This window comes from Echiichthys vipera (assembly GCF_963691815.1).
Source record: "Echiichthys vipera genome assembly, chromosome: 3".
Classification (NCBI taxonomy): Eukaryota; Metazoa; Chordata; class Actinopteri; order Perciformes; family Trachinidae; genus Echiichthys; species Echiichthys vipera.
In genome coordinates, this window is record NC_139828.1 from 31,598,012 (window position 1) to 31,620,391 (window position 22,380).

At 42.3% G+C, this 22,380-nt stretch overlaps 1 protein-coding gene across 3 annotated transcripts in view; it reads right to left on the minus strand.

The window, feature by feature from the left end:
• Window positions 1–1,829: 1,829 nt before the first annotated feature.
• mcf2l2 (MCF.2 cell line derived transforming sequence-like 2) overlaps window positions 1,830–22,380 on the minus strand; it is a 155,853-nt gene continuing 135,302 nt past the window's right edge. For 2 of the 3 annotated variants that reach the window (XM_083911079.1, XM_083911078.1), the window contains exons 30-31: window positions 8,284–8,357; window positions 1,830–6,311 (exon numbers count right to left, since the gene is read on the minus strand). In XM_083911079.1, the coding sequence (XP_083767205.1) occupies window positions 6,220–6,311; window positions 8,284–8,357 (166 nt within the window). In that variant the 3' untranslated portion in view covers window positions 1,830–6,219. The remainder of the gene's footprint in view (window positions 6,312–8,283; window positions 8,358–22,380) is intronic. The other variant, XM_083911080.1, reaches the window with a different exon arrangement.

Here is a 22,380-nt window from a genome sequence, read left to right on the forward strand (position 1 = left end):
CTCACTTTAAATGATGGTTTCATCTGGGGGCAGCGGAAAGCTGATCATAAAGTTAGCACCAGTCAAAGACAGAGAGAATACATTATGCTTTAAGTCTAACATTAACTTGTTCTCTTTCCCTTGATGGAGAAGCGGAGGGCTGGCTGGAATGGTAATGATGCGGAGGTGCCGGTCCACTATACCCGAGGAGCCATTGATCACTGATAAAAAAAAGAAACACACCAGGGTGTTCCATGATGCTCATATTTCATCACGTACAATGAAATGGAAAAGCCATTTACACTTATCACCTTGATAGCCATGTCCGCATTATCTCTTGCCCTCCTATTTTTCCCCCTCTCACCACCCAACTTATAATAATTACATTTCATTTTAATACTGTAAGTCTTAAATCATAATAAATCAAGCTGTGATGACACGCAGAGAGGATTCTGCTCAGACAGTGAGTGAATTACCCAACCGCTGTTGCAGACTTCATCATCTCATTTGAACTCTCAGAGGCATTTTTGGACCAAACAGTTAGGGGGACTCACTGAGAGGAACTGCACACTGGGGAGCTCCCCCGAGAACTACATACCTTAAGGGCTTTTTTTCTGTTTGCATCCACACCGGCAATAGGATAGCCATAGCCTTGTGTACCAGTTTCCCTTCTCCTCTTGTTTATAAAACAATTGTAGTGTTTAGCAGCTGTAGCTGTAGTATGCAATAAATATGTATGGAAAAAATGAACTTGCTGGTGTTTTTGTGTGCTTGCATCTGCGTCACTTAACTTAAAAAGACCTATAGCCATGTAAAATCATAATTAAAGGTTGAATATGGAGAATGAGCAGAACTCCGACACATAGTGTCTCAAGATCATAGTCGCAATAACTACGCAAGATTTGTTGCAGAGTGTGTCAGTGATCAGCCTGCTACCTGTCAGTGATGAATCAGGGGGGAACCACTCATTAGGACTAATCAATGAATTTATAACAGTATTTAACGTTAGCCAGTCTTTGGCTGAAGTCTTTCTTTGAGTGCTGTGGAATCCATTAGCTAGCTCTCAACTCAACATGATTCTTGTTTCTGTAGCAACAACAGACAACCCTGGCAACCAGCAACGCCCAACGCTATTGGCTGCTACAATGGAAACAGAACTGACAGAAAGTCATTGTTAAACCTGTCAAAAATGTTTTAAATATTAATTCAGACTAAATATATGTTTTTATGGAAAAGCAATACTTTGTTCTGTACCCCTCAAAACACCCTGTGGGTGTATTTTTTTTTTTAAATATAGCTTTTAATAAATATTCTACATATTCATATTTTTGGATTACTAACAATCATAATTCTAGTTGAAGTCTCGTTTGGCACACTCAAAGGACAATTTCTCTATCACTGTACATACACTAATATGAGTTATGTTGCTGAGTTGTGCACAATAATAATTCATAATTCATAAAATCACAAAACTATTTCAGTGCACAAATTCCTACAAGCACAATCAGAGCAAAAATGTTTAGAAATACTAAAAAGGCAAATAGCAAAATTAGACAGAGACAATGTTTTTTTCTCTCTTCAGCAACCTTATTTTGCTAATAACTGAATCATTTTTATCTGGTTGGCTCACTTGGTTTATGTAGAGTGTATGTGGTTTTGTGGAACCTTCCTTTTTCAAAATGATGTAAAACATTCTTTAAGAATTGTGTCTTTATTTCAAATTAAACCCCTGTGTGTTTCAAATCTCAGTCTTGCATGCATTTAAGTTTGAAATAATGGACTATGTTTAATATAGAAAAAACAGGGTGACAAAATGCATATTGTAAATTATCACAATTAATCAATATGTACATTACAATGGCAGATTGTACAATATACAGCCTTGATACATTCTATAATATGGTTGAATGACAAAATTACAGCAGAACACAGTGCAATAGAAATATGTCTTTACAAAGATACAATATTTTTTATTTAGCATAGCATCAACAAAATGTACAGCTTGTTCCAGAGGAGTGTCTTTTGTTACAATCAGACTAATATGAATGGATATGACTTTCAATAGAGTTCTGCCTTCTGTTACAGATAACAGTAACCCAGTTAGTGTCAAAATATCGATCTATCTATCCAACCATCCATCTATTCATTCAGTCATCTATCTTTGCACCAATCTATCACTGCATCATCCATCCATCCATCCATCTATGGATAATTCATCCATCCATCCATCACCTGTCCATATGTGGAAATTCACCCATCCATCCACATACCTATTAATATATGGTCAATCCATCTATGGATAATTCATCCATCCATGCATCAATCCATCCATCCATCCATGCATCAATCCGTCCATCCATCTATGGATAATTCATCCATCCATGCATCAATCCATCCATCCATCCATGCATCAATCCGTCCATCCATCTATGGATAATTCATCCATCCATGCATCAATCCATCCATCCATCCATGCATCAATCCATCCATCCATCTATGGATAATAGATCCATCCATCCATCCATCCATGTATGGATAATTCATCAATCCATCCATCCATCCGTCTATCTATGAATAATTAATCCATCCATCCATTCATCCATCCATCTATGGATAATTCATCAATCCATCCATCCATGGATAATTCATCCATCCATTCATGGATAATTCATCCATCCATCCATCCATCCATCCATGGATAATTCATGCATCCATCCATCCATCAACCCATCCATCCATCCATCTATGGATAATTCATCCATCCATCCATCTATATGCCTTTTCATAAATGTCCATCCATCCATCATCCATTCATCCATTTACCTATCCATCTGTGGAAACTCACCCATCCATCCACATACCTACATATTTATCTATTGCCATCCACTCATCCATCCATCTATGCATCATCCATTAATTGCTTATCAAAGTTGGGGTGCTTAAGCTCTGACTTGACTGATCACAGTTACTCCTGTAGTGTTCTCACATGGTAACTAAGTAACATGTATTCAGTCATCAGATAAATATTTAACCTTTTTTTGAAATCCTTCTGGTTTCTTCATTCCATTAATAATAAGTTACAAAGTAAATATAAATCAGCCTTCCTGTGACGTGGCATTTATCCATCTATCTGTGAATACAGTGGTGCTGTTTTTGCTTTCTCAGTGAATAGTCCATAGAATCCAGTCCGTCAGTAGAAATGCAATACAATGCCAAACAGCTCCTGAGGGAGAATGATGTACAGCAATACAGCATCATAACAGAAACTAATCTTTACTCCCCAAAATATAAAATATTAGACTAACACTGATGTTTATTCACATTTACCAAAATGTCCTCCTGGCCGTCTCAATAAATGAACCTTCAGTGCAGTGCTATTGTACTCTCTGGAAAGGTGAAACCTACTGTATATAGATGTGAGCAAACAGCCAAGGTGCTGCTTGCTAAATAGCTTTTCCCTGAAAATCACTTGCAGCAAATAGCCAGTTCCCTGACATTACTTTGCTGCTTTTCAGCCTACCTGACTTACGGAAGCATAGCTCACAAACAAATGCTTATATCTCAGTAACAAAAACAGCTGAGGAAGAGCTTTCCACATGGACTTCAAAAGACTCATGAATCTGATAACACTGTTGCAGGGCTGAGCTATTGCTTGGATTCAGCAAAACATCCCATGCTCAGATCCTTCAAGGAATTTCTAAAAGATTAGAATACAATCAGTCTGGTCTCTGATCAGTTGTGTCTGGACACTGCCATCAATTGAAATAAGCGTACAATTGTAGTCTATACGGTATTAAGCGGTAAGCTAACATCCTTGCCAACTCAGGTCTAGGTTTCTGATTGCTTGGATAGCATCTTATCTGAGGTATTGTACATGAAGTGTTTACATGCTCACAAATCAGAAACACAATGCTTGAATCTGTCCTGTCTATAGATAGCAGCTGGCATGCAGCGACTCAAAGTGGGAAATGAGCTCAAAAGGCTTGCTAGTAAAAATCCTATTATGTAGAGATGAGTCCAAGTAGCATATCATGTCACAGAGATAAATTTGTTTCCTGAAACCCGATTTACATCACCACCCCATTCATCTAAAGAAGAGATGCGCTGTAATGCTCAATTTCCATCAAAAGCCATTTGGCTTCTTCTGTCTGCTATTCACTGTGCATGTTTAATGAGTAAACATGTTAGGATTGATTTTTTTCTCAAATGCATTTTCTGCTGGGAAATAACTTAGAAACTGATAAAGGGATAAGATTTTCTCAATTGTTGCACCCCTGACTAAACCTTTTTTTTTTAAATGCAGCAATCAATACATTGAATATGAAAAAATGTGTAATTTGTAAGGGGTAGCTTGTTATTTTACTGTAAATCCAGAGTGTCTGTGTTTAGTTCCCATGTCTGTAATAACTGGAGTAGAGATAATATGTTGTGAACCTAGTTGAGCTAAACCAGAGAAATTTCCGTTAAAAAATAAAGCTGATGCTGTTTTGCCCTTTTTCTCTGTGAGGTTCGCTGGAAGTGATGTTCATCGATGTGGCACCAGTACCCGGTGTGTTTACTGTGCACTGAGCACTGCTCCGGACTCTGTTAGCCAGGCACTAAATGAGTCAAAGGTAATGCTTTACCCACACACTCTTCTCACAGCATAGGAAAGCACATTGTTTCCACAGGATGAGTGACATTGTTGAATTAAAGCATGGCTAACAAGCCAGTTAGTTTCACCGTGCTTTAAACCAGCACTGGTAACGGTGTGGTCTGATAAATAGCAAATTCAAAATGTCATCCTGTGTTACTCTCATTCCATACATCAATGCTGATCAAAGATAGGTGATGGGTCCCCCTGTAATAGCGCTTACTGTCTATACAGTCATGTGTATTGCAACATATGCGTCTCCAGTCAGTAGGGGAATTTTACGATCACCCAACCCTACCACAAAGAACTGCCACTCAATTTTGCAGTTATGCTCAGCTCTATTTTTTATAGCCTCTTTTAGCTCATGTTTTGGTCTTACAACCTGCACTCACTCTTAGTGAGTTCCCAAACTTGTTTCTGGACCCAGCAGAAAGATGCTTTGAGGGCAAACAAGCTACCCCATACGCACAGAGACAGAACATAGACCCAGCTATGCTTCTCAACAAAATTTGGAGACCAAAAACTAGACGGAATGATTATATTTGACTTAAAATTGAGGATTAAGCCGATCAGTTCAAACACTAAATGTTAACCTCTCCAGGCAGGATCCCCTGGTGTTGTCTGAGTGTTTGTTGGTCCCCAGCATTAGAGGATCTCTCAACAGTTATAAAAACATTTTCTGTACAAAACGAAATATTTTTTCTGTAAAACACCTGTGGGGAGATGATTCAAGTTATTTCCAGATAAATGAAATCATATGTAAAATAAGTATGTTTCAATAATGACTGGGTTATGAATTCAAATAGGAAAGGGAGGTATCTCTCAACCTCTTGGAGCAATTTAAACAGATCATTTGCAAGTCTACAGGGTGTGAGAACGGGCCTGTTCAGATAATACAGTATATCTGATGTAATGTCATGATAATATGAGAGAACTCTATTAGGGCGAAGAAAGGCAAGTCAGACAACGTCTAGGTTCTTCTGAAGACTACAGCGACTGTAGAGTGTCTGTAGTTTGAACCTGAAAAGTTGAGAGGGCTGAAGCGGGCAGCAGAGGCAGAACCTGGTCTAAAAGAGTTTAACTTCAGCGCAGCGTAGCAGCAAAACAGGGCACCTTGCCAAGGCCTGCTCACAACCAGCACATGGAATTTGTCACTTTCCCTAAAGTTATCCAAGTCAGAAATGGGATTTGAGTTTTCAGGTATTCAGCCAAACCACTTGGAAATGGCATTTTCTACAGTACGCAATTCGAATTGATCCGATTTTTGAAGTTCAGTGTCTATATCCATGTGGTCTTCAGTTCTCCACAGCTGGTACTTCCTCGCATAAAAAGTCTTATATGGCTTTCCCACTGTGGTGTTTAGGCATTTTAAGGTTCCGGCTTTTTCCAGAGGCTTCTCTGAGAAGCTTCAATGTGACAGACAGGAAAAACTACAGTTGAAAAATATTAGCAGGCCATGTTTGTAGTCCAACATTAAGACCTACAAGTAGAAAACTAATAGTTGTTGATACTTAAAGTCGTTATGAAATTACAGTTGAAAAACCATGTTTTTGATCCAACAAAAATGTTTGTAGTCCAGTGTAATGAACTACAATGATCGGCCATGTTTATCTGCTGTCCTGGGACACGTCTCCCCATGTACTGGCTTCATTTTCGTCCGAGTCAGAGAGAGCTGCTGTACACAGATCACTGAAGATATCTGGAAAAACACAAAATAATCAAGTCAGATTCAACTTTAAATACAATCTGCCATCTATTTATACAATTCAATATACCAAACAAGCAATGTGGGCACACTGTGGCATTCAAACACAGAGTTTAAGAAGGGGGTGCACAGCCAGGACTGCAGTGCCAGTAAAACAAAACATACCAAACAATGCAGCTTTCATAAGAGTGTAAAACATGAGACATAATAGGGAGGCAATCAATATCTGCAAGCCAGAATTAAATGGAAGGTAGACATGGGCAATAATTGCAGACAGGTGAAGAGGGCATTTGGTAGATGGGCTCCACTTCCACACAAAGGTACTGAAGATCAGCGGCTAGAGTAGGGAGTTTGAAAAACAAACCTCTCCAAAACAATAAGAAGAAAGAGAAAAGGAAGAGAAAAGAAACGCAAGTGAGGAGAAGGAAGGGATAGTTGTTTTGAAGAGGGGCGGACAGAGCTCTGCAACAAAACAAGCAGGGCCAAGGCAAACACTTCAAGGAGCAGACATGAAAGGAAGGAGATTGTGGAGAGATGGATGAAAGAAAGATAAGTGACACTGAAATGGGGGAATAGAGAGTGAGAGAGAGTGGCTGTCCTGTAAGAAAAAGTATATTTTGTGGCACTAATACACGATCTGAGCACGATGAAGGTTCAGGGCCCCTAATTTTAGGACTGCTACATTTTTGGTGCATATCAAGCGTATCTCAAGGTGTTTTAGCTCACAAGCAGCTCCTAAATCTGTGAGAAGTTAGAAGTAGTCCATTGGACTCCTGAGTCACAGAGAGAAAATCACAAACAATCCTCAAATGTCTGCTGTCGGCAATCTGCCTCATAATGGTGTCCACATTTTAGAAAGCTGACCCTCATGATGCTGAGCTTTTAAAACGGTATCACTTCTTCTTTGTCTTCTGCAGTTTTCCTTCATTAATGTTCTTCCTTTTATTAAAGGTTGAATGTGGAGAATAAGCAGAACTCCACCATCTAGTGTCTCGAGATCGTAGTCACAACGACAAAAAATAATTCCAGCAGTCGGGTTGCCAGGTTTGTTGCAGAGTGTGTCAGGGATCAGCCTGCTCCATGTCAGTGATGAATCAAACAGGGGAACCACTCATTTGGAGTGATCAATTAATTTTACAACAGTATTTCACGTTAGCCAGTCTTCAGTTGAAGTCTTGCTTTGAGTGCTGTGGAATCCATTAGCTAGCTCTAAACTCAACATTATTCTTGTTTATGTAGCAACAACAGACACCCTGGCAACCAGCAACGCCCAACGCTATTGGCTGCTACAATGGAAACAGAACAGGACAGAAAGGCATTGTTAAACCTGTCAAAAATGTAAAATATATTATTTTTATGGAAAAGCAATACTTTATTCTGTACCGCTCAAAACGCCTCATGGGTGTATTATTATTATTTTTAAAATATAGCTTTTAATATAGATTCTACATATTCAAACTTTAATTAAATGCAGAATTACTTGGTTTGTGATGAACTGCTAGTTTTTTGACAACCAATATTTTTGAGCAATCTTATGCCACTGAGAAAATAAATCTTGGCCTCAAAATATATATTTTTTTCCTACAACCACTCCCAGTGTCTATAATTTAGTATAGTATAGTGTATACAGTATACAGAGAGAGAAACTGAGAGGAGAGGAGAGTAGAGTGGGCTCAGACAGTGACATCATGCTCTGATTATTCAACACAACAAGCCAAAGCTCATCCGTCCCCATCCGCTCCATTTTTCCACCCAACCTGAACATTTCCAACAGCCCCTCCCTCTCCCAAAGCAGCGGCCCGCCCGAGCCCGCCCAGTCCCCCCAGTCCCAACTGCCATGTGAGAGAGCGAGCTGTGGATGAGGTTGGAATTAAGGAGCGGAAGGAGGAGTGTGTGGGTGGGTGATTGTGAAACAGCAAGGCTGCCAGTGGTTAGTCAGAAGTAGTAATGTTACTTAATGAGTGACCTCCTTCAGATGCGGTTTGGAGTATACTGGACGGGACCAGCCCTGTCTCCTCTGTTAAGAGGCTCTTGACTAGCCTAGAACATGAGACACAATGCAGGGGAAGTTCTTCACTTCACAATTTTTTTATTTCATAGAGTTGCTATGTAACAGTAAGGTTTTTTTAGTTGTAACACAAAGAAATCTTATCAGAAGTCCTGAATAAAAAGTCAGAATGTACCACAACAGGCAGACAACATTTACACAGTGTAAGTCTTGATGTGACCGCTCACTCTCAGTCTTCCTCTATAATCCCATTTGAATTTCACTCCTTATTATTGATAATATTCAAATCATATTGGGCGGCAGATATTGGCCTATCACAGATGTGTCGGTATCTATTGGTATCGGCGTATATGTTTTCAGATATGAGCTGATAGGAAAACCTATTTACAGAACAAGCAACTAATACTACTGGGGTCTCACAGCAAGAAGGTTCCTGGTTTGAATCCCGGCTGGGGCCCTTCTGTGTGGAGTTTGCATGTTCTCCCCGTGTCTGCGTGGGTTTTCTCCGGGTTCTCGAGCTTCCTCCCACAGTCCAAAGACATGCAGGTGTTAGGTTCATTGATGACTCTAAATTGCCCGTAGGTGTGAAAGTCAGTGTGAATGGTTGTCTGTCTCTGTTTGTCTCTATCTGCCCTGTGATAGACTGGTGTCCTGACCAGGGTGGACGCCTCAAGCCCGATGTCAGCTGGGATCAGCTCCAGCCCCCCAGCGACCATGATAGGGACAAGTGGTTGAAGATGTTTGGATGGATGAATGTAACTAATACTGAACATGATGTCTGCTGTGACACATTTTCTCACCACACTTTCATAAATAGTTTCACTGTTTCACTCCCTCTCCCTTCCTGCTAGTACATCTCTGTGAAATAACCTTGACCCGCCTCCTTCTTTCCGTTGGTGCCCCAGTCTTATCCATCTATTCTCTCATCGTATGAATTACTTTGTATACACTCTTGTGTTTTTCATTAAACCTTCAGAACATCGTTGAACTTGGCTCCGTGTTCTTTTGTTCTAACTATAGCAACGATTCACAAGAATGATCAGAAACGAGCCACAGAACAATTGTGATCAGATTCATTTTAAATTGATTTAGTCTTTATTTTCTCAGCGTTCATTTCTAAAATTGGTTGACAACGTAATGCATTTTATGTATAAAGTATAATAATGGTTATTAGCTTTCTAGATATACAGAGCATAGTCATATCAGTGCAAAATTGGGGCACAATTCAGACATAAAAGTTCTATTTTCATTCCAGATCTATATTAGCTACATTGGTAATCTGTGAATTTTCCCCCTCTAACATTGGTATTGGTCTCAAAAACCCCATATCAGTTGGTCCTGTGCTTTGCCAAAGCCACTGTCAGCATGTGGTTTTATTACGTTCTGTCCACTAGAGGGCGTTTTAACATTTGATTACCAACAGGTGCTAGTTTTTTTGGTAAGTAATTATTAACAGAATGAAAAGCATTAACTTGTACGCTTAACTGAACATTTTCAGTCTCAGCTGGTAAACTACGTGTTACGTGAACTAGCTAGGCTGTAGTGTTATCAGCTGTTCTCTTAAGTTGCTTGTTGTGGAGTGATATTTCATTCGGACCTTGAATAGTCTGTTGATTACAATATGTTTATCTGTATTTTCCTTTTGTTGACATATCCAAAAACTATCTATACATTGTTAACAGTCAGGAGTGGTTTTCTCCGTGGAAGAAAGGCCACACAGGACACTGGTTTTCACTTTCCGCCATTTTTTATAAATAATAATTCAAATGCTGTTGTTGAGGTATGAGGATGTGTTGCATTACCATTACCTATTGATTCAGCAGCTGTAAGAGTTAAAGTGATTAAAGTGATGCATGAAATATGAATGCAGTTTTTGATTTGCACATTGCAGAAGCCTATATAATAGGTAAACTGAGCCAGGATTTGAAATGTCCATGTCTTTTGGTGTGCATAGTATAATTCCAGCTTATAATCAGTTTGGCTTTCTGCCTCATGTGAGGATCTTTGGCAAAAATAATTAAATTTAAATGATCCTGTCCGGTTTAATAAAATGGGGTACAAGTACATCATCATCAGTTTATCAGTGATAGATGCACTATCTCAACCCCTCTTCTTCTCCTTGCAATTCTCGCGCATTTGCTTCGTGCGGTTGACTGAGTAGCTGCTGTGGCTGCTTCAACATACTGGATGTTGGTGTAAGTTTGCAGTCTGTGTTCTAAACTGTGTGCAAAATGTTGTTAATGACTATTAAATCTAAACGATCGTGGCCATTCAAATGAATGCAAAAACCATAAATATAGCACAGCGTTTAGTAGGACATCATTATATAGACTGTCTCTCAGCACCTCCAGCATCCCTATGTGAGTGAGACCTTTAAGCGGCAAAACCCCATAGATGATGACAACAGGACACATTTTAAAGGCTGAAATATGCATGAGCTGATGAGAAATGAGCATATTCAAAGCATGCCGAGCTTTTATCAAATAGCGTATTAATCACTTACAAATGCAGAGAGCTTACATTGGACCAAAACACTCTTTCAGATGTGGATTCCAGAGGCGATTTTTTCCTAAAGGCAGTAGCCTTTGTTTTTGGGTGAAAAGGATAGATGTTGGTAGAGTGGTGAATGAAGAAGAGATTTATTATTCATCTCAAGCCATTGTGTTCTCAGCCACCTCTTTGATTCGGCAGTGGAATATTAGCCACACGTTTTGTTGTGTATCTCACACTGCTTCATCAGGCTAATGTTATAGTGAATGAAATTTTAATTTCAAATGAGCCACACTGAGCCTTTAATCCTTGCAGATAGAGAACAGGGCACGGAGGAGCAGCTGTAGCACTCGTCTCATTTCCCTTCTATGGGCTGGTTGATTAATGTGGACCAATCTGAAGATAGACTTTTAACCAGGGAAGCCATGGTATGGGTAATGATTACAGATATCAGCGAAGGAAGTGAGAAAAAGTTTTCCTCATGCAAAACTACATAATATCATCAACACTGATGCAATCTCACATAATTCATCATAAAAGCTTTGCGTGGAATGCTGTTTTTCTGAAGGATAATGTTCGATTTTTCTTGATACTCTGCCAGAGAGGATGGATTCAGCTCAGTATCAGAAGGTGAAGTTTATGGCGTGTTGTAATACACTGCATTATATTGTATGGTTCATCCATCCATTTTCTATATCTGTTTATGCTCTCTATGGGTTACGGTTAGGTTCAGGGTTAGGGTCTCCATAAGCCTGTTGGCCGGGTAATTCAGCACTATTTGTGGAACAAAACAACAGGCCGGGGAACAACGGACCCTTTCTGTGAAAAGCGGGCAACATCGAACATTTTTCTCTTTAAAAAAAGGGTCTTATGTTCTCCAGTCACATACAAAGTGGGAACATAGGACCTGGGGAACATTGGTATGCTCCCAAACTAGTTAGTAAGCTAGCACACACATTTTAACAGGCATGGATAAAAGGTAGGATAATATTTCAAGAAAATAGCTAAAAGTAATGCACTGTAAGTATTTTGCTAAGAGCAGATTAAACAGTTAAAAAAATAGCTTAACTAGCAAAAGTGTATTTAGTTACCTAAAAGTAACATCAATGGATTAACAGTTGAAATAATTAGCTTAAAAGGATAAGGGGTTTAAATATTTAGCCAAAAGTAAAGGATAAACAGTGGAATAGTTAGCTCAAAAGGATTTCAGTTCAAATATTAAGCCAAAAGTAAAGGATAAACAGTTGAATAGTTAGCTAAAAAGGATTTCAGTTCAAATATTAAGCCAAAAGTAAAGGATAAACAGTTGAATAGTTAGCTAAAAAGGATTTCAGTTTAAATATTAAGCCAAAAGTAAAGGATAAACAGTTGAAATAGTTAGCTAAAAAAGATTTCAGTTCAAATATTAAGCCAAAAGTAAAGGATAAACAGTTGAAATAGTTAGCTAAAAGGGATTTCAGTTCAAATATTTAGCCAAAAGTAAAGGATAAACAGTTGAATAGTTAGCTAAAAAGGATTTCAGTTTAAATATTTAGCCAAAAGTAAAGGATAAACAGTTGAAACAGTTAGCTAATAAGGATTTCAGTTTAAATATTTAGCCAAAAGTAAAGGATAAACAGTTGAATAGTTAGCTCAAAAGGATTTCAGTTCAAATATTAAGCCAAAAGTAAAGGATAAACAGTTGAATAGTTAGCTCAAAAGGATTTCAGTTCAAATATTAAGCCAAAAGTAAAGGATAAACAGTTGAATAGTTAGCTAAAAAGGATTTCAGTTCAAATATTAAGGAAAAAGTAAATTGGCGCCGCGGATGGCTGCCTCTTTCACCAGAGAACAGCTCATGAACATCCGGGTAACAACTCCGCGGGGTTTGTTTCCCAAATTTCTGGCGCCCACATCGGTTCTGGTGAACTTTTTAGTCAAAGGTGCCCTCGCCTTTACAACTTTACGCCGTCGCAGGGGGAAACGAGCCGGTGCGCTCGTGCGCCTTCGCCAGAGGGGAAGATGCACGCCGCTACCTGGAATATTTCTCTCTAATGTGCGCTCACTGGGCAATAAAATGGACGAACTTCACCTTCTGTTGAGGAGAGACAAGGACTTTAATTCATCCTCTGTTTTGTGCTTCACCGAGTCATGGCTGTGTGAGAACATCCCGGACTCTGCGCTACAGCTGGATGGATTCCAGCTTCACCGAGCGGACCGTGACACGCGGGTCTCTGGCAAAACAAAGGGTGGAGGTATTTGTTTCTACATCAACAGCGGCTGGTGCTACGACGTAACGGTGATACAACGGCACTGTTCACCCCTCCTGGAAACTTCTATTATTAACTGCAAACCATTCTACTCCCCACGTGAGTTCGCTTCCTTCATTCTGGTCGGTGTTTACATTCCACCGGAGGCCAACAGGACACACAGCGCGCGCTTGCCGACCAGATACTGGAAGTGGAGCGGACCAACCCGGACTCCTTAGTTATTGTCCTTGGGGATTTTAAAAAAGGTAACATCAGTCACGAATTGCCCAAATACAGACAGTTTATAAAATGTGCAACTAGGGAGGGGAACACTCTGGATCACTGTTACTCAAAAGTCAGTAACGCCTATCATGCCGTCACCCGTGCTGCACTGGGACACTCTGACCATGACATGGTCCACCTGACTCCTGCCTACAGACAAAGACTAAAACTCTCTAAACCTGTGGTGAGGACATCAAAGAAGTGGACCAGTGAAGCTGCAGAGGACCTAAAGGCGTGTCTGGACTGTACTGACTGGGATGTTTTCAGGACTGCTTCCACCAGTCTGGATGAGCTGTGACTTCATACATCAGCTTCTGTGAGGACTGCTGTGTACCAACACGCACCAGGGTGACTTATAACAATGACAAGCCCTGGTTCACACCCAGACTGCGACAGTTGAGGTCTGACAAGGAAAGGGCTTTCAAAAGTGGCAGCAGAGCAGAGTACATAGAGGCCAAGTACAGGTTTAGCAGGGCGGTGAGGGACGCTAAACAGCTGTACTCCAAGAAGCTCCAACATCAGTTCTCCTCTAACGACTCTGACTCTGTCTGGAGGGGGCTCAGGCAGATCACCAACTACAAGAGCCCCCCCCCCCTGCTGCCAACAACCTCAACAACTTCTACTGTCGCTTTGAAGATCACCTGGACAGTACTCACACCACCCCCCACCACACTACCCACCAGCTCCAGCCCATCAGCCCTTCTCCCCCCACCACCACAATAGAGACTGTAAACCTCTTACCACCACAGCTGCCCCTCCCCACCTCCCCTCCACCGACACCTCTGTCTGTCCTTGAGAGAGACGTTAACAGGCTCTTCAAGAGACAGAACCCCCGCAAAGCTGCTGGGCCAGATTCTGTGTCGCCATCCTGCCTGAAGCACTCTGCAGACCAGCTGTCTCCTCTGTTCACGGACATCTTCAACACCTCACTGGAGACATGCTGTGTGCCAGCTTGCTTCAAGGCCTCCATCATCATACCAGTCCCCAAAAAACCAGGACCTACTGGATTAAACGACTACAGACCTGTCGCCCTGACCTCTGTGGTCATGAAATCCTTTGAGCGCCTGGTTTTGTCCCACCTCAAATCCATCACAGACTCACTCCTGGACCCCCTGCAGTTTGCCTACAGAGCATACAGGTCTGTAGACGATGCTGTTAACATGGCCACACACTTCATCCTCCAGCATCTGGACTCTGCCGGATCCTACGTCAGGATCCTGTTTGTGGACTTCAGCTCTGCATTCAACACAATCATCCCGGCTCGTCTGCAGGACAAGCTTTCTCGACTCAACGTGCCCGACTCCACCTGCAGGTGGATCACTGACTTCCTGACGGACAGGAAGCAGCACGTGAGGCTGGGAAGCCTCACCTCGGACTCCAGGACGATCAGCCCTGGCTCTCTGCAGGGCTGTGTTCTTTCTCCCCTGCTCTTCTCCCTGTACACTAACAACTGCACCTCCAGTCACCAGTCCGTCAAGCTCCTTAAGTTCGCGGATGACACCACCCTCATTGGACTCATCTCTGGTGGGGATGAGTCTGCCTACAGATGGGAGATCGACCATCTGGTGACTTGGTGCAGGGAGAACAACCTGGAGCTAAATGCTTCAAAAACAGTGGAGATGACTATAGACTTCAGGAAGAGCACAGCCCCACCCTACTCCCTTAATCCTGTGTGACTCTCTAGTGGACACTGTGGAGTCCTTCCGCTTCCTGGGAACCATCATCTCCCAGGACCTCAGGTGGGAGCCAAACATCAGCTCCCCCATCAAGAAGGCTCAGCAGAGGATGTACTTCCTGAGGCAGCTGAAGAAGTTCAATCTACCGCGGACAATGCTGGTCCACTTCTACACCGCCATCATCGAGTCCATCCTCACCTCCTCCATCACCGTCTGGTACGCTGCCGCCTCTGCCAAGGACAGGTGCAGACTGCAGCGTATCATAAGTTCTGCAGAAAAGGTGATTGGCTGCAACCTCCCTTCTCTCCCAGAACTCTACTCTTCAAGGACCGTGAGGAGAGCAAGGAAGCTGCTGATCGCTCCCACCCTGGACACTATCTGTTTGAACCTCTCCCCTCTGGCCGGAGGCTGCGGTCCATCAGGACCCAAACCTCTCGCCACAAGAACAGTTTCTTCCCCTCTGCCATCAGGCTTTGGAATTCTGTTAAAGACACTTAACTGTCATTCGTTATATTAACGACATCTGGAACTCATACGCTATATTAACGTACCCAAATCACAGGTGTTATATTAACACCCCCCCCTTTTTTTTTTTCACTGGACACTTTAACTTGCACACTACCACCTGCACTGGTCATACAAATACAGTCACTTATATTTCATGTATATAATTCAATGCCATATGTTTAGTTTGCTTGTGTTCATGTTTAGGCACTGTCAAATCAAGTCAAATTCCTTGTAATGAAAATTGCCTGGCAATAAACCTGATTCTGATTCTGATTCTGATTCTGATGAACAGTTGAATAGTTAGCTCAAAAGGATTTCAGTTTAAATTATTAGCCAAAAGTAAAGGATAAACAGTTGAAATAGTTAGCTAAAAATGATTTCGGTTTAAATATTTAGCCAAAAGTAAAGAATAAACAGTTGAAATAGTTAGCTAATAAGGATTTCATTTTAAATCATAAGCCAAAACTAAAGGATAAACAGTTAAAACAGTTAGCTATTCGACGACGATGTCGACCAAATTCTGGAGGCAATGGCGAAGGGAGACGCCGACGGGAAGCTACAAGCTATGACAGCAGTCATTGTCAGCATCTCAGCAGAAAGTTTTGGCGAGGAGGAGAAGGAAAGCTCCGGAACAACTTACTCAAAGAATCAAAGAGCTGTAAGGATCCACAATATCAGGCAGGAGATGAAAGCACTGAAGTCCCAGTACAAGGCGGCAGGACAAGAGGAACGCACTGGCTTTGCCCAGCTAATGTGCATCCTTCGGAAAAAGATCAGAGTTCTCCGCCGTGCAGAGTGGCATCGGAGGCGGCGACGCGAGAGGGCATGTAAGCGTGCTGCTTTCATCGCTAACCCCTTCAAGTTCACGAAGGATTTGCTGGGGCAGAAGCGGAGTGGCAAACTGGTCTCCTCGCAGGAAGTCATAGACCAACATCTGAAGCAGACATACAGCAACCCCGCAAGAGAGCAGGAGCTGGTAGAGTGAAACACCCTCATAGATCCTCCTGAACCAGAAGTGCAGTTCAACATGGCGGAGCTGCAGCTAAAGGAAGTCAGGGAGGTTGTCCACAGAGCAAGGGCGAGCTCTGCTCCAGGACCGAGTGGCACTTCATACAAAGTGTACAAGAACTGTCCCAAACTCCTGCTGCGTCTGTGGACAATCCTGCGAGTCCTCTCGAGAAGGGGAAGGATCCCTGAACAATGGAGAGTGGCTGAAGGGGTATGGATCCCAAAGGAGGAAAACTCCAGTCAGCCAGACCAGTTCCGCATCATCTCCCTGCTGTGTGTTGAGGCAAAGGTTTTCTTCAGTGCTGTTTCCAAGCGGCTGTGTACCTACCTGGCAAAGAACACCTACATCGATACATCTGTCCAGAAAGGTGGCATTTCAGGAATTTCAGGATGTATGGAACATACCGGTGTGGTGACACAGCTTATTCGGGAAGCGAGAGAGAACAAGGGTAACCTATCAGTGCTGTGGCTTGACCTGGCAAATGCATTCGGCTCCATTCCACACAAGCTCGTCCAGCTCACTCTGACAAAACATCATGTACCCAGCAGATGCAGAGACCTCATCGCTGATTATTACAGCAATTTCAGGATGAGGGTCTCTTCAGGAGCAATAACATCCAGTTGGCACAAGGTGGAGATCGGCATCATCACAGGGTGTACTATCTCTGTGACACTGTTCTCGCTAGCCATGAACATGCTCACAAAATCTGCTGAGCCAGAGTGCAGAGGGCCCCGCACGAACTCTGGACAACGGCAACCACCCATCAGGGCATTCATGGATGACCTCACAGTCACGACAGAATCAGTCCCAGGCTGCTGTTGGATTCTGAAGGGACTTGAAAAGCTGGTGGCGTGGGCCCGGATGCGCTTCAAACCCGCCAAATCTATGGTGCTGAGGAAAGGGAAGGTGGAAGACAAGTTCCGGTTCACCTTCTCAGGCACAGCCATTCCATCGATCTCAGAGAAACCTGTCAAGTGCTTAGGGAAGGTTTTGGACTGCTCTCTGAGAGACACAACATCTATCCAGTGGACATGCACTGAGTTGGATGGCTGGCTGAAATCCGTGGACAAGTCGGGCCTACCGGGGAAGTTTAAAGCCTGGGTATACCAGCACGGCATTCTTCCCAGGATCCTGTGGCCCCTCCTGGTCTACTCCGTCCCCATCTCGACAGTTGAGACCTTAGAGAGGAAGGTCAGCAGCCACCTCCGGAGATGGCTTGGGCTGCCAAAGAGCCTGAGCAGCATCGCTCTCTACGGCAACAGCAACAAACTGCAACTGCCCTTCAAATCCTTGGAGGAGGAATTCAAGGTCACCAGAGCCAGAGAAGTGGTTCAGTGCAGGGACTCAAGTGATCCGAAGGTGGCGAAGGCAAGGATCCAAGTGAGGACTGGCAGGAAATGGAGGGCAGAGGAAGCGGTTGAAGAGGCAGATGCAAGGCTCCGGCACAGGTGCCTGGTTGGAGTGGTCACACGAGGCCGAGCTGGGCTAGGATCTTTTCCATCTCCCCAGCTGAACATCAAGGGGAAGGACGGGCAACGTCTTGTCCAGGACCAGGTGAGAGCAACAGTGAAGGAGACGAGAACCTGCAAGGCTGTGGGGATGAAGCAACAGGGTGCTTGGACAAGATGGGAGCTGCAAGCACTGGCATGGGCTAAACAGTTCCGCCCCTCCAATGAAACCATCGCCTTTGTCAGAGCTGGGGACAAGCCCACCACGGCCAGAAGAACATCATCTGCAGGCATCCTGACGTCTGCAAGAGACTGGCAGTTGTTGGTGGACCTTGAAAGACAACTGAAGTTCCCCAGCCATATTGCAGTTACCACCCTGCGACCAGACATTGTCCTCGTGTCGGAGTCCACCAAACAAGCAGTGCTACTGGAGCTGACAGTCCCGTGGGAAGATCGCTTGGAAGAAGCCTTTGAGAGGAAGCTCTCCAAGTCGGAGGACTGGTCAGCGACTGTCAGCTGGCTGGCTGGAGAGCAAGGTGTTTCCCTGTGGAGGTTGGTTGCAGAGGATTTGCAGCCCGTTCCTTGGCCAGAGCCTACAGTAGTTTAGGCATCGATGGAGAGAGGAGAAAGAGAGCCATCCGCAGTACCACGGAAGCGGCAGAAAGGGCCTCAAGATGGCTGTGGCTCAAAAGAGGAGATCCATGGAGTCAGGGTAGCTAGCTAGCTGTCTGGAAACAAGCCGGGACTTGATCAACCCCGGCTGGGTCACCTGGAGGACGGCGTATGATAGTTGAAAGACCCGAAACGTCCAGTGAATCCAGGAACATCACTGATGATGTGTCCAGACTAGGCATCAGTAGATGTATGTACACAGCGAAAAGGATTTTAGTTTAAATATTGAGCCAAAAGTAAAGGATAAACAGTTAGCAACAATTAGCTACAAATGGATAAACGGTTAGTTAGCTGAACTAAAATATTATTTAGTAGTTTATTAAGCAGAAGCCTGCTACAATTGCTGACCAAACCAACCTGAATATTAACAGTTCAATTTTATTAAGCAATTAACAAGATCCACTTTTCTACCATGAATAGGGTCATACATTTGGCATTTGAAACACACTGGGACTTGATTAAGGGATTTGAACACTGTAAAACTTGGCTGTTTATTTACAGTAGAATTTCAACAGTATGAATCTCTTTTATTGTTATTTCAAAATAGAATTACTGTTAATTACGTTCCATTGACATTTTTTTAACAGTTTGATTATGTATTTCTAAAATTTACTGCTGCCAACTGTAGTCAATGGCACATGGAAAGCTTGATCCATCTGCTTCTTAATCCATCTCCATCTTAATAATTATTTGGTGAGTTGCAATTTGATTTATTCATAAATTGGTGAGACGTCTATCAGTGATGTTTGCTGTTTGTTTCCACTAGCATATCGTAGATTGTGCATGTCATGATAGAAAGATTCAGCAGCTAACTAGAAGTTCACACACATGACATGGCTAATTTTAATTCCTTCACAGGGCAGTGAATTAATGAAGCACTATGCTAATTTTGATGTTGTAAACCTTAAGTCACTTCAACAGAACAGTGACAGTAACAGAAAAGTGTACACTGGTTACTGGGTGGTATTTCAGCAGTGTAGTTTCAAAATTTAAAACAAGGTTATTGTGCTGAAGAATATTTTCTGTGACTTACAGCTTCATCAAATCTGTATAAGGGTTTTTACACACTGGGGGTGCGATTATTTCACACAGAACACAGAGGGAACTCCAATTCATTCGGAGCATTTCACTAAAAGGAAACTCAATATCTTACAGTAGGTAGATTCTCCTGCTTCCTGACTGTGTTGAGAAATCACAGGAGGAGACACTTTTATTTTGTCCTCTGGCCGGAGTCTCTGGAGCTAACCTGTGCCGCGCCACTCCGCTCAGCAGTAGAAACAAGACACAGGGCTCCTCCGTGGGTCTCCTCTCTCATCCTCTCACAACACATCTCTTTTCACTCTCTCCTCTGTCTTCAGCAGCGTCCAGAAGTCCATTTGATCAGAAACACCTTTGTTGAGACCGGTTGATGAGTGTTTGCGAATATTAAAAACTTTTATTGCACTGTGATGCCCCCGTGCTGTCATCTTGGAGTGTTTTTGTCGTTATCCATTAGGGGTGACCCCAAATAGTCGACTATTCGACAGTCGAATCATTGCAAAATGTGCAAAATGTGGTTATATAACAATGGATTATTCCATTCTGGCTCTGGGGGTGCTGGATGTCTCATTTGACATATAGATGATTGGTTTCTCCCAATAAACCATTATAAATAGCCTATTTGGGTATAAATATAAGCGTATTAATAAATACTTTTGCTAATGTGACTAAGTTGTACTATCAAGGATCCGGCACCATCAGAGCGCATCTTGGCTGGGCTTTAAATCTACCTGGGCATCAGAAATACAACAGTCTGCTCCTGTTTAATCATCAGCATCATTTACTTTGAATATTTGGCCATTTGCTGTTTTTCATTATAGACGTTCAATCCGACACAGTGTGACACAGCGCCGTGGAAGTGAAACTACAGTTCTGAATATACCGTCAGCTATTGTCAAAGAAGGATACAAACAATGTTGCAACAACAAATACTTTTAATAAGATGCTCCTATCAGAAATCAGAAATCACATCTCTCAGTAACCCTCTGCCTGACATGTCAGTGGGTTTTTCAGGATTAAAAAAAAACAAAAACTGATCCGACGATTAGTCGACTATAGGCAAGACGTGGCCAATCAGATTCACATTTTTAGTCGGAACACCTACTGTCCATAGATCTTTTCAAAATCATTCCCTATCACAGAAGTAGTGCACTATATAGTGTGTACGCCATTTTGTAGTAGTGTTCAAATTCTCTGGGGTTAATTTCATTCACTATGTAGTCCACTATAAAATACAATACCCATAATGCACAAGTAATTTGACTGTACATACGCTGTACACTTTACTCCTGTATCCCACAATGCAATGTGGTCATGTTTTACGGGAGAAGAAGAAGCAGAAGAGGTGCTAACAGTAGCCAGGAGCTAACTGCAGTTACCAACAACTGTTCCTCACGAGCTTCCTGCTGTTACTCACTGTGAAATAAATCACCTGTGGGTTATTATAGCTCACAGGACACACAGGCGTTAACAAAACCACACGTTAACACCACCACCAATTTCAACAATTTATGCGGGGTTTAATGTTTAAAAATTAACATCTACATCAGTACAACCTTTACCATCCTCCTGAGTGCAGGTTTGTATCATGAACAGACTGTAAAACTGGTTTACAGCTCTGTTTGTTTACATGATGCTGGACGCACCTGCTTCAGTCACACATAGATCCGGTGCATCTATTGGTGCAACGATTTCTTCGAAAATTCCAGTGTAGTGTAAAAATCTCATTTGGTCATTCTCTATATAGTGCACTATTTAATAAACACTGTAGGGAATATTGTATGAATGAGGGAAGGATTTCAAACACAGCTTATGTGTTTCTAACCTGTGCCTCCCATTTGCAGTTGGACACCTCACCTGAACTCAGCACACCTGGGCTACTGAAGCTGCATTATCCTCTAACGCTCTCTCTGCCCTGGCTGTCTCTACAGGCACACCTCGGTTTGGTGCACTCAGGATTAGGTTTGGTTAGGTTATGCTGCCCTAACTTTCCTCTTTTGCTATGTTTACACTTTACAACACCGTCATACACCCATTCATTCATACACAAAATACCACTGATTTCCACATCCCATTCTGTATATAGTTAATTTGGTTATTCAATTTGGTCTAGCTTGGTTTAATTTGATTTAAAGTAAAGTATTCTTTAAACATTTAACATGGTATCGTTTCCCTCTTTGTTGTTACCAGGTCATGGCACTTTTTTCAAAAGTGCAGTTGTATACTTTATACAAAAACTAAAGTGCAATAAGAAGCTTTTGGATTTGTTCCTCTCATTTTGTAGTGACATTAAAAATGTTGTGATTTAGCTCTGTGCTTCATGCATGGGAACATTGGGTTATTGTTTGCCTTCTGTGCTTGTAGATTTGGATTGAGATAGTGGCAACAAGTAAAGTCTATCATAATCTAACAAAAATGTCTTTAATTATATGTAGCTTGACTATTTCTATGTGCTCTTAGAATTTACTTGGTTAAAAATATATTTATTAAAACATGTCATTTATACAAATGAAGGTACAGGTACTGTTACAGGAGTATGTGTCCTCCTAATTTCTTCAGGCTGCTGCTGGTGTGGCTGATAGGGCACACCTGAGCTCAATCTGTATAAAGGACCTGCAGGAGATCCTGGGAGCCCTCTCTCTTCTCAGTCTGCGCTGTGTGCGGGCAGAAAACAGACTGGTGTGGTATGTAATCGGATCGGCCTC